At 58.9% G+C, this 12,581-nt stretch overlaps 1 protein-coding gene across 3 annotated transcripts; it reads left to right on the top strand.

Moving 5' to 3' along the window:
* The first annotated feature begins 3,666 nt into the window (after positions 1–3,666).
* HSD11B2 (hydroxysteroid 11-beta dehydrogenase 2) lies at positions 3,667–12,502 on the top strand. Of its 3 annotated transcripts, none has more exons than XM_031615551.2 (5): positions 3,667–3,999; positions 10,396–10,608; positions 11,179–11,364; positions 11,575–11,712; positions 12,010–12,502. In XM_031615551.2, exons 1-5 carry the CDS (start codon positions 3,732–3,734, stop codon positions 12,363–12,365), a joined length of 1,161 nt encoding a protein of 386 aa, XP_031471411.1. In that variant the 5' UTR covers positions 3,667–3,731; the 3' UTR covers positions 12,366–12,502. The 3 variants fall into 3 exon arrangements, with proteins under 3 accessions (XP_031471411.1, XP_090005886.1, XP_090005885.1); XM_090149760.1 differs by lacking the exon at positions 3,667–3,999 and adding an exon at positions 4,021–6,148 and having other exon boundaries at positions 6,344–10,608; XM_090149759.1 differs by lacking the exon at positions 3,667–3,999 and having other exon boundaries at positions 4,021–10,608.
* The last annotated feature ends 79 nt before the right edge of the window (positions 12,503–12,581 follow it).

The following is a 12,581-nucleotide window of genomic DNA, read 5'->3' as shown; positions in this document are numbered from 1 at the left end:
TGGCGGTGTCCTTTGTCCCCATTCCTGGGGCATGGGGTGATGCTTCCTGCAGCATCCCTGGGCAGCCCGCTGTCCCCATGGAGCAGGGTACCAGGGTGGCACAGCACTCCTGCATCCTTCTGCCCCACCTCCATCCCCGTGGCTCATGGCTCAGGGACAGCCTGATGTCTCCATACCACGATGCAAAGCTACTCCCTCCCCCCCAGCAAGAGTTATGTCCACACTGAAGGCCTCCGCTGCCCTCTCTCTGTGTTTTCATTCCAGATGTTTTTTTGGCTCTGCAGCCTTGAGGATATTTCCAGGCCTCCCTGGCATGCACTGCCCTTGAGAGGCGCCTGAAGTGCTTGGCTTGGCCGTGGCACGCACGGATTGTGCCAAAAACACCAGCCGGGTGGTGGGGGTGCTGGGGACGCAGGTACACCTGGGTGCCACCAGCAGTGCCACGTGGGGTGCTCCAGTTCACATCCCCATCTGCATAGGGCGCAACCGGCGGCACCTCCAGCCCCTCTCCTCGTCCCCAAGCTCTGTGCCACCCGCTGTCCCCGTGTCGTGCTGCCACGAGGGGGCACGGCGGCCACGTGCATGGCACTGAGCAGGGATGTGTCCCCATACATCCCGTGGCTCCTCACCTCTTGAGCAAGGCCGGGTGGTGATACGCTCGGCACGGCGGCTGCACGGAGGTGGAGGACAGGAAATGGGTCACCGTGTCGTGACCCGCTGTCCCAGTGCTGGGGTGGAGGAGGCAGTGTGTCACTGGGGCAGGGAGGAAGGCAGGTTTGCTCTGTCAGCCTAATAGCGAGGTCCTGCGGATGCCATGGAGAAGGGAGGTGGGAGGTGACGATGGATTGATGGGATGGAGAAAAGGGCTCAGCCCTGAGATGAGCCCAGATAGGGATGGGGATGCTGAGCGGGACATGCAAAGCGGCTTCTCCCCCTCTGTTGGCTGGGATAGGGTGCAGGGACTTGTACCCCTCCCTGAGCATCACCAATGCTTTGCAAGCCACAGAAAAGGGCCCCCAGCTCTTGGCAGTGCATTTGGGGTGCTCAGTCCTGCTGACCCGGAACACTGTAGTGTGGGAAGCCCAGCAGGAGAGGAGAGATGGGAGTGGGAACACACGAGCTTCAACTGGGAAGCAGCTTTCCAGAAGGTGAAACCTCTCCCATAGCCGTGAGTCCAGCTGGAAGTGGAGATGTGTTCTGTAAAGGGCTGCACGACCTGACCTCACAGGTCAGAGCCTGGGATTTTCTGATGAGGAGGGGAACCCTGGCCATGGATATCACTGGGCATCCTTCCCCTTGGGTGGGGATGGACATGGAGGTGTTCCCTGGGGAGGGACTGGCAAAAGGAGAGGATGTCCTAGGCAGGATGAAGCACCTGTGGGAGCAGTGCTGGGTGAATCACATCCCTCCCAGCCCCAAGCCCCTGCAAACGGCCTGAAAACAATGCAATGAATCTTCCAGAGATGAGATTAGGGAGGGGAACAATTATCTCCAAACCTGTTCGTCATGGGAGGCTCCACCGAGCTGTAGGAACAGCCTAGGGCAAGGGGAGCAGGAGGAAGACAGATCCCCCATAGGGACCGTGCTGAGTTCGGGTGTGACCCACCCAGCCCCACTTCCAACCAGCAGAGGTGAGCCACAATTAGCGAAATGGGCATGGAGGGCGTCAAGTAGGTCAAAAGGTAATGAGGATCTCAGCAGCATTTCCTAACAGCCAGGGGTTGAGCAACGGGGAGATGAACAAGGGCAGGCATTGTCTGCAAAGGAGCAGCCAGCGAGGGCACCCGCGGTGAGAGAGATGGCATGGAGGGGGGAGGAGATGCTGGGAGGGTGGGTGGACAGGTGGGTGGAAAGACAGATAGGTGGATGGATGGACAAATGGATGAATGGACAGGTGGACAGGGAGGCAGACAGATAAATGGATGGATAGATGGACGGATGGATGGACAGATGGATGGATGGACGGACAAAGGGTGAATGTTTGAATGGATGGACGGGCAGACATGGATGGACGGGTAAATGGATGGATGGATGAATGGACAGACAGACGGACAGCTGGTTGGATGGATGGACAGACAGATGGGTGGAGTCAGAGCAGGTAGACTTGGTGATGCTCAGCTAACGGTGATGAGCACAAGTGCTGCCTTGTGGGTAAATCATCAAATTACCGAATGGCTTGGGTTGGAAGGGACCTTCCAGATGGTTGGGTAACCCCTCCTCCCACAGCTTCAGATCTGCATGAACTTAGGACACTAATTGGCATCCAAGCAGGAGAGCCTCCAAGCAACCTGGGGTGCTGAAAGCAGCTGAAGACCTCAAATCGTGCCATATTTCTCATAAAGAGCCATCTCTGATCTAGCCAAATGAGGGGGAACTGGTGAAAAATTACTATTCTGCCTTTGGAAAACTAACTTTCTTTAGTGAGGTGCTTCCAAGCCTAGTGAAATTGAGGTTCCTACGCACCCTGCCTTGAAGTTTGCTGCTGGGAAGGACCCTGAGGACCCCACAAACCACATCCCAAGATGGGAGATGCGTTGGGCACATCCCTCCTCCTCTACCTGGCCAGCATTCCCTGCATTCCCCGGCCGGGAAGAGCCGGGCTGCAAACCCAACCGGGTCCCACCACCACACCCCGGAAAAACCACCCCAGCCTGTTTGTTGGCCACTGCCCTCCCGCCGAGCCTCCGTAGCTGATGAAATCTGTTTTTTCCGATGGGACCAAGGGGGTTGCATCCATACCACGCATGGTTCTGTGGCGAAGGACGGCGCGGGCATCCTCCATCCGACAGCAAAGCTTTTGGGAGCAGAGCCTGGCAGATGCAGCAGCGATGCTCCGTCGCGGGGTCACTGAACACGGAGGGCTGGTGGAATATTAAAGCCTGGCAGAGCAATCGAGCCGAGTCATAAAGGTGGGAAGGGGAGGACTTTGCCCCAGCACCTGTTGCTCGTGGCACACACCTCTGGAGCAGTGCTGGGTGCATTGACCACGGCAGGGAGCAAACGCAGCAGCGGGTTGGGGGATGGTTTGGGATCACCGTGGTCCCAAACCCTGTAGGGCCTGGATGTGGTTCACACCTCACCTACCTGCTTGGGGTCCGGTCCCATGGGGTGGCTCTGGTGGCACCACACATCCGTGTGCCTGCAGGAGGGGATGGAGACCCCCCAGCCTGGCCATGGGGGCTGTGGGGCTGTGCCCGGTGGCATCCCCCTTTAGGGTGTTCAGCCTGGGAACTGAGCCCCGGGGTGGGCACAGTGGCATCGGTGCCATGGGCACTGAGCTGGGCTGAACCCAACCGAACCGAACCGCGCCATGCTGAGCTGAACCGAGCCAGCTTGAACGGAACCAAACGGAACCGAACTGAACCGAACTGACCAAACGGAGCAGAACCGAACCGAACCGTGCTGAAGCGAGCTGGAGTGCATTGAACCGAACTGACCCGTGCCGAGCTGAGCTGAGCCGAGCCCCGTGCGGTGCCGAACCGAGCCGAGCCGCTCCTATCCCCGCCGAACCCAACTGTGCCAAACTGAGCAGAACCGAACCGAGCCGTGCCGAGCCCGCTCCTCCCTCCCCGCCCCTCCCTCCGCTCCCCCCATTGGCCACCCCCCGCCCCTCCCTCCCCTCTCCTCCCGCCTCCCCCCGCTATAAGCTCCCCGCGGTGGCACCACGCGGCCGGTGCGGCGGGGCCGGGCCGGCGCTGAACGTCCCGTCCCATCCCTTCCCATCGCATCACATGGAGCGAGCGGAGCGGTGGGCGTACGGAGCGCTGTGGGCGGCGCTGGGGGGCGGCTTAGCGCTGCGGGCGGCGCGGGGAGACGTGGTGCTGGGCCGGGCGCTGGCCGTGCCGCTGGTTTTGCTGGCCGCCGTGCAGAGCCTGTGCCGAGCCTGCCTGCCGCTGCCCCTCGGGCTCGCCCTGGCCGCGGCGTCCGCCTGCCTGCTGCTCCGCTGGGCGCCCGGCAGGAGGCTGCTGCCGGTGGAGGGCAGGGCGGTGCTGGTCACAGGTGAGCGCGGTGCGGTGCCGGGGTGCTCCGGGTGGTGCCGGGGATGCGCTCCGGGGATGCGCTGCTCGCCGGGGAGACGCGCGGACGGCGCCGGGGTCGGTCCTCTCGGAGGGGGTTGCGCTTCCGAGGGGTGTCCCGGTGTGAGCGGGTGCCTCCCAGCCCGGGGTGGGTTCGTGGAATCGTTTGGGTTGGAAGGGACCCGAAAGGCCGTTTGCACCCGCGGTGAGCAGAGACTCCCGCAGCTCCATCAGTACTCGCAGCCCCGTTCCCTGACCTTGGCTGTCTGCAGGGATGGGGCAGCATCAGCTCTCCGTGCAGCCACTGCCTCACCGCCCTGAGTGTAAAGAACTTCTTCCTTATCTCTAATCTAAATCTGTCCTCTTTTGGTTTGAATCCGTTTCCCCTTGTCCTGTGGCAGCAGACCCTGCTAAAGAGTCTGTCCTCTTCTCTCTCGCAGCCCTGTGGAGGTACCCAGGGTTGCTGAGCTCTGGAGAAGGGCAGCCCCAAGGAGGAGGGAATGGTTCAACCCTAAAGTCGGGGCTGTGGGGCAGCCCGGTGCCACGGGGCAGTGACACCAGCCATGCACAGGTGTGTACAGTGCCTTCCTCCTGGCCGTGGGGCTGCAGGGAAGGAGCTGTGAGCACCACTTGGTGCTGCCCTGACATCCCGTTGGGCTCTGGAGAGCTGACCCAGGGAATCACCGAATCATTAAAGCTGGAGAGAAAACCTCTCAGATTCAAGTCCAAACCTACTCTCACCGCATCCCTCAGTGCCACATCTCCACTGTTCTTGAACACCTCCAGGGACAGTGATTCCCCCACCTCCCTGTGCAGAGCCTCACTTCTCATTCAGAGTTTCTCCTAACGTTCTCCAACCAGCTCCAAAGAGAAGGGGAAGGCTGAGCCAAGCCATGGGGCAGGACGGTGCCATGGGGCTCACCCAGCGTGGGGTTGGCATCAGCTGCGCGACGGTGACTCAGTGCTGGAACACGGTGTTCTCACCCCGTAGCACAGTGACACCTGCGGCCCCGCCGTGTTTGCTCTCGGCAGTAAATGCTTTGTGGTTGGGCAGGTTCGATTTGCGGGTGCTGAGGTGAAGCACCTCCAGGGGAGAAATGCAGCGCTGGCGGTGCCGGGCTGCACGTTTCGGTGCTTTGCATCTCTTTAAGAGCAGAGCGGGACGTTGCTGGGGCTCACGGTCCCCGTTAAGGACCTGAAATGGGTCAGAGCTTAACACCGTGCTCAAGGTTAGCAGCAGCTGTGCAGCCCCATCCTGAGGCCTTGCCAGATGCTGGAGCAGCTGGTGGCTGTGGGAGGCAGCGATTCCATCCAGATGTTGGGGCTGTGGAGGTGCAAATGCTTCCCCGTGGTTGCAGCAGCATCTTATCTCTCCCAACCTCAGGGCTCTGGTGCTGCCCCACACCTGATTTCTCAGTTTTGGGTGGTTGAGAGTGAGGATTTGGAGCCACTCAGTGACTGTGCTTGTGAATAACAGCTGGAGCTGGGCACGATGGGTGCTATGCTCGGTGTGCATCCAGGGTTGTGGGTTCTTCTTCCTTTGGAGCCACACCATGGAATGGTTTGGGTTGGGAGGACCCTAATAATATCATCCTAAGGCTACTGCCACCCCTGGCTGTTCCCTTTCCTGGCTCTACTTCCAGGCAGGGTTGTGCCCCATGGTTGGGTGTCACTCCTTTCCCCACACCAGCTGTGCCTGTCCTATGCAGGAGGTTGTGCGTAGGAGTTGTACCCCATGATCATGATGGGTCTCCTCCAATTTGGGATATTCTGTGATTTAGTGCTGCTCTACTGTTGTCCTTCAGCCCAGTTCAGTGGGGCTGTGTCCAACTGCTCTCATGTATTTTTGGGGAAAATACCCCAAGATAACCTTGTGAGGGATGCAGCCCTGTGCAGATTCAGCTGCACGCAGTGTTGGCTAGGAGGTGGTCATGAGAGATGGCTCATAGCCCACAGGTCCCAACAGCCCGTGGTTCCAGGAGTTGTTTCCAAAAAAACTGCCCATGTACTGCAAGAGAAAATGGGGTCAGCCCGATGGCATTGTGAGGTGTGATGGGCATTTGGTGTCACTCCCATTCCAGTGGGACAAATGGGATGGTGCCTTACGCCCCGTGTAGAATTTTACCACCAAGGTACCCCGGTGGGAAGGACCTTACAGCCCACCCAACCCCTCTGTGGCGAGGGCACTCCCATAGACCTCAGTCCCATCCAGCCTGGCCCTGGGGATCTCTAGGAATGGGGCGCCCACGCTTCTCCAGACAGCTGTGCCAGGGCCTCACTGCCCTCATAGTGAAGGATTCCTTCTGATATCAATCTCCCCCTTTTAGTTCGGTGCTTTGGTTTGCCATGGCCGTGGCTTCCCTGGTGCTGCGTGTCCTTCCAGCGACAGCTCCTGCTGATGGATCACCATCGTGTTCCCGGCTCGCCGTGTTCCCTCTGCCGGCCATTATTCACCCGCTTATCGCTGAGGCTCTTCACAACAACTTCCTCTTTTGGGGGGACATAAATCCCACATTAGCTCTGATGAAAGGTACAGGCTGTGCCATTGCCCGATGTTTGCGTTCAGATCCTTGTCACTGCTTTGTCCCTGCCCTGAGCATCCCATCGCTGCCTCCAGCAGCAGCACGTGGGCGCCGAGCACAGAGGATGCTCAGATGTCCCTTCTGGGAGTGTGATACCCCGTGCTGAAAGCTCTGCTCCAGCACTAAAGTGCTGCTTCTAGGAAATTCCCTGTATGCTCTTTCTGCGAAATGCTGACTTTGTAGCAGCTCTGGCTCAGGGGAGCTGCTTCCTCCCCCGCGGTTGTTTTTGAGCCTCCCCATGGCCCCAGTGGGACTCATTCAGTGTCCTGGTGCTCTCCTGCCCGCCTGGCTGCCCTCAGCCCACGGTGTGCCCCATTGGGTTGAGCCAACTCTTGGGCTGCCCTCAGCCCACGGTGTGTCCCGTTGATTTAGGCCAACTCTTGGGGATGTCCTCAACCCACAGTTTCCCCATTGGGTTGGGCCAACCCTTGGGATGCCCTACGCCCATCGCTGCTGCACCTGCTGGCCCCATTGGAGCATGGGTTGGTCCAGTTGGAGCCTCTCAGCAGGCTGCTGGTGACTTGTCCTCAAGCATGCTATCAGCACTGCTTGGGCTCATCCATGTCCTGGCTGCACGAAAGTAATTGCATTACCCCATAACTCCATTAGTGACCCCATTAGCAACCCACGGTGACACAGCCATGCGTGTTGGGGTGCAGGAAGGCAGCTGGGTGGCCTTGGTGACAGTGACCAGCACACTGTGTCCCCATTGCTCTGGTGATGTCGGGGCCCTGATGCTGACGTACTGCAGCCAGTGCCTGCTCTTGCCAAATGGGCCTTAATTTGGGAGCCCTGCTCACATCCTCAGGGCTCTTCTGTCTTCGCTGCTGCCTCTGGTTGTCAAGGCAGGAAATCAGATTTTCCCCCGCTTCTCTCGGGTTCGTTAAGTGAAACATATCCTCCCAGGCAGAGGTTATGGCACATAATGCTCCGTAAGCGCTCGGCTGATCCGTTGTAATTCATCCCATCTGCCTGCCACAGCCGGCCACCTCCTTTCCTGGCCCCTACTCAGGGCATCAGGTCCCAGAGAGCCCCTGTGGGGTTGTTTTGGTTCTTTCTCTTGTGGTTTTCTGGACATGGGGGACGTGAGGATGGTGCACCCTATGGATGATGCGTCTCATGGCTGGTGTATCCTGTGCTGTGCATTCCATGGATTGTGTGTCCCATGGATGTGTCCCTTGGGTGTTGAGTCCCATGGGTTGTCTATCCCATGGATGATGCATTCCATGGATGGTGCATCCCATGGATGCTGTAACCCACTGCTGATGTGGCCTGTATGTGGTGCGCCCCATGCGTGCCATAACCCATGGTTGGTGCATCCCCATGGTTGATGTGTCCCATGAATTCTAAGAGCAACCAACCAAAAACATCCTTTTCTTATAAGAGCTGGGATTGGGTCAAATGTGAGCCAGGGCCCGATTTCACACTAATCCTATTAAAATCCAGGCATTTAACAAAAAGGAGCTGTGTGACCAGCCTTAAAAACCAACTGAGGGATGGGGTGCACCTCCTGCCACCCATGGGCACGGGGCAGCTCCTAGGGCATGGGGAAGGGGACGGAGAGGCCGGGGTGGCTCAGCTGCTGTGGGCACAGGTGCCGTGTGGTCCCCTCCCTCGCCGCAGCCCTGCCAAGAATGTGTTCCCTCGGCGTGGGCTGACATCACCCGCGGAGCGCTGCTCTCTCCAAGCGCGCCCGGCATCCGGGAGGTGTTGGCTGCAGGGCTGTGCTACACACACACACACACACACACACACACACACACGCACGCACTTTTGTTCCATGCCTCCTCCTGCCCACCCCATGCCTTTGGGATGGTCCCCAGCAGGGCTGTGCAGATCCCAACTTTCACTCTGGGTGTTCCCCGTTTGGTGGCTGTGCTCACTCTTCCCCATCCTTTGGGCTCTGATCTGTGCCTTAGTGTCCTCATATCCATCCAGACGATGCACGCTGTACCCCTCCGTCCTCACCGATATCTGCGTCCTTCCAGCATCCCCTCCTGCTGTGCTCCCCTTATCTCTGAGGTTTTTGGGGTGGCACTGCTTGTGGATTCCTTCCGTCCCTGTCTGGCCCTGGCAGAAGGGCTCATCTCAGAGCCAACCCTCCGCCTGTTTGCCTTGGCATCCCGGGCAGGATTTGCACGTGAGCCCCTGGAGACAACAAGCAGCTCAGCTCTAATCCTCTTGGCTGCAGCGTCCGGCTCCCCTTGTGCTGCTCACGGCCTTGAGGCTCGCACCATGCACGCTCTGTGGCTGCAGTGCAGGAGCTGCTGCTCTGCACTCCCCAGGTTTTTTCCACCTTGAGGAGCTCTGGGTGTTGCAAGTCCTTGAGTGACTCCCAAAAATGTGCTGGGAGAAAAGTAGGTAAGCGGTGATGGATGTGCAAGAGGATGAGTGTGCCATGCAGCGAGCATGCAAGGTAGAAAGTGCACAAGGTGGTGACCATGCAATGCATTGCACATGATGATTGTGCAGTGCAACGAGCATGCAAGGTGGTGAGAGTGCCACACAATGGGGATGCAAGGTGATGAGCATGCAAGGTGAGAGTGACCATGCAAAGGGACGAACAGGCAAAGTGATAAGCACATAAAAGGATGACCATGCAATGAGGTGAACGTGCCAGGTGAGCATGCCATGCAGTGAGCATGCAACGTGTTCAGCATGCAATGCAATGAGCATGCAAGAGGGTGTGCATGCAACGCTCATTTGCTTCGAGGTCTTTGCCAGCTCCAAAGCTGCTGCTTCTCTCTCTGTGCCCCATCGATGTTCAGGAGCCCTGCGTGATGTGTGGGACAGGTGGTCAGCCCCACTTACAGCCTGGTTTTGCAGGACAGGGTTTGGGGCTCCTGTTGGGTTTTGGAGGTGCTGCTGTGCTTTGAGACCAGGACAGATTCTGTGCCCCAGTCCCAGGAGGCAGCCACTCACACTATGATTGCTGTTGATGGCGTTATCTTTATTGTGGTTTTCTCCTGCTCTATTGGGTAATGGGGGGACACACCCCAGCTTCTTTATGGCTTTATGGCACTGCGGTGAAGGACGTGGGGGCACAACGCTTATTGGGCTGTGGACTCCAGGCACAGCATGTGGCCATTTACAAGTCCATGCTTTGAGTTTCTATGACCGAAAATGGGGGCTGGGTGGGCTAACCCTACGTGGTTCCTCCTGTGCACAGCGTCCTGTGTTGTGCAGCTGTCCCCAGGAGCACCCGTGGTGCCCGGGTTGGGTGCAGCTGGGGCCAACCCAGCAGCACTCCCTGTTAATGGTTAATGGGGCCGCGCTATCGGCGCTGCCATCAGCTGGGAACGCGCTGTTCCACACCGCCTGTTTGCTCTCAGCCCCATCTCCCGCAGGGCTCTCCCTTGGGCACGGGGCCGGCTTGGGTGCTGCCATGTGGGACATCCCTTGGGGGTGCCCCGGAGCCTGGAAAGGGACAGGAGCACACACAGTCCCTTTCCCCCACCCCCATTATTCCCACTCCCTTGGACGGTTTCGGCCATCTAACATCTCCCTGGCCTCGCAGAGATGGAGGTGGGGACACTGTGGGTCCCTGTGTGTCACCGCAGGGCTCAGAGCCCATCGTGCTGCCGTCTCGTGGGTGCCCCCCTGCGCTCAGCCCTTTATCAGCTGTCAGCATCAGCGGGGCGATGGGTTTGCTGATAAGGAGTGTTTTCTTCCTCCTGTGCGAGAGAGAAAAAACAGCAGCGCCGTGACCTGCGGGTGCCCCGGGACAAGGTCATGTCCCCGTGGGGTCCCTGCACGGCCGTCCCCAGCCATCACAGTGCTACCATTGGCTCTTGCAGGCTGCGACTCGGGCTTTGGGCAGGCGACAGCGCGGCACTTGGACTCCTTGGGCTTCCGTGTCTTTGCCAGCGTGCTGGATCCACGCGGCCCTGGTGCCCAGGAGCTGCAGAGGAGCTGCTCAGCCCGGCTCACGCTGCTACGCATGGACCTCACCAAGCCTGAGGACATCAAGAGTGTCCTGCAGCACATCCAGGCCCACACCAATGGCACAGGTGAGAGCTCGTGGCATCCCCACAGCCCCTCCCCTTCTTATCCTATCCATGGATGCATCACAGAAATCCCCTACAGCCTCCCCAGAACCTCCACTTGTTTCCCCATCCATGGATGCATCGTGGGAACCCCATACAACCCCTCAGGACCTCCACTGGTGTCCCCATCCATGGATACATCCATATGGGCCACCGAGTTGGCAACAGCCATGCCAAAGATGTAATCCCAATGCTCCCTATCTAGAGCTCTCATGGGTGGGGGAGCAGTTGGGGCCCCCTCATCACAGTGCTACCCCCACTATCTCCACTTGTGTCCCCATCCATGGTTACATCCCAGGAGCTCCATACAACCCCCAGGACCTCCCATCCATGAATGCATGCTGGGAACCCCATACAACCAATCCATGCAGGTCCTCCACCTGTGTTCATGGATACCTCACTATGAGCCACCACCTTGGTCATGCCAAAGGGTTTGTCTTAATGCTCCCTACATAGGGCTCCCGTGGGTGGGGAACCATCTAAGCCCCCCAGCACGGTGCTATCCCATTTTTCAGAGCATCCCCTCTCCCACAGGTCTCTGGGGCTTGGTGAACAACGCCGGTTTCAACGACATCATTGCCGACGCCGAGCTCTCGCCATTGGGCAACTTCCGCACCTGCATGGAGGTGAACTTCTTCGGCTCTCTGGAGCTCACCAAGGGGCTGCTGCCCCTCCTGCGCTCCGCTGGTGGCCGCATCGTCACCGTCAGCAGCCCAGCAGGTGAGCAGCCCCATGGGACACAGGGATGTGGGGTTGGGAGCCCCACTGGGATGCACCAACTCCGCAGCACGGCAGGTTCAGGTGCACGATGAGCATCCCTGCTTGGGTTTTTGGTACCCATCGGCGTTGTGCGGAGTGGAGTTGAGCCACAAGGGTGCTCGCTGTGCATGGGGCTGTGTGAGAGCTGTGGGTTTGTGCTTCTCCCTACAGGTGACCTGCCCTTCCCCTGCCTGGCAGCCTATGGGGCGTCGAAGGCTGCGCTCAGCCTGCTCATGGACACGTTCCGCAGTGAGCTGCAGCCCTGGGGTGTCAAAGTCAGCCTCATCCTGCCTGGGTACTTCAAAACAGGTGAGAGGGGCAGCCCCAGCCACTGTCCTGGGACTATGGCTGGAATCATAGCATTATGAAGGTCGGAGAAGACCTCCAAGATCACAGAGTCAAGCTTCAACCCATTCCCACCGTGCTTGGGCTCTCCCCTTTACAACACCAACTATCACTCCCACCTCACGGCCAACCTCCACTGGGTTTTAGAGGAACCACCCCGGCAGATGCTCCCTCCTCTCCCTGTGGGCACCCCTATGAACGTGGGCCACCTGGGATGGGGCTTCCGGACCACTCACATCTCACAGGGTCCCTCCTTTGCAGCCACCTGCGACCCAGACTTCTGGAAGCTGCAGAAGGAGCAGCTGGTGGCCCGCCTGCCCCGGGAGCTGCTGCAGGCTTACGGAGAGGACTATGTGGAGGAGATCAACCGGCAGTTCATCCAGTTCATGAAGGTGGCCGTGGAGGATCTCAGCGCGGTGGTGAACAGCATCACAGATGGGCTGCTGGCTGCCAACCCGGCTGTGCGCTACTACCCAGGGCAGGGCCTTGGGCTCATGTATTTCATCCACCGCTACCTGCCCTATTTTGTCCGAGACTTGTTCCTCAAAGGATTATTCATCAACCCCAAGCTGCCCCGAGCGCTGCGGCCGGAACACAAGGACACCAAGAAGCCCTGACCTCGGCCGCGCGCAGGGCAGCAATCAGCACTAGACCTAAAACCAAATCGCTTTTCCCAAATCAGGCAGATGCAGATCTATTTTCTATTGTGCGAGAATCAACGTTTTCTAGAGACTTGGGTGTTTTTTGTATTATTATTATTATTTTGGTTTTGTTTTTTTTTCCTAACCACGCACTCCCTACGCCTGACTCCGCGCGCTGGGACGCACCTCGGG

The sequence above is a fragment of the Phasianus colchicus genome, chromosome 13, assembly GCF_987193195.1.
Source record: "Phasianus colchicus chromosome 13, bPhaCol1.hap1.1, whole genome shotgun sequence".
Taxonomy (NCBI): domain Eukaryota; kingdom Metazoa; phylum Chordata; class Aves; order Galliformes; family Phasianidae; genus Phasianus; species Phasianus colchicus.
This window is presented reverse-complemented; position numbering and strand designations above follow the sequence as displayed.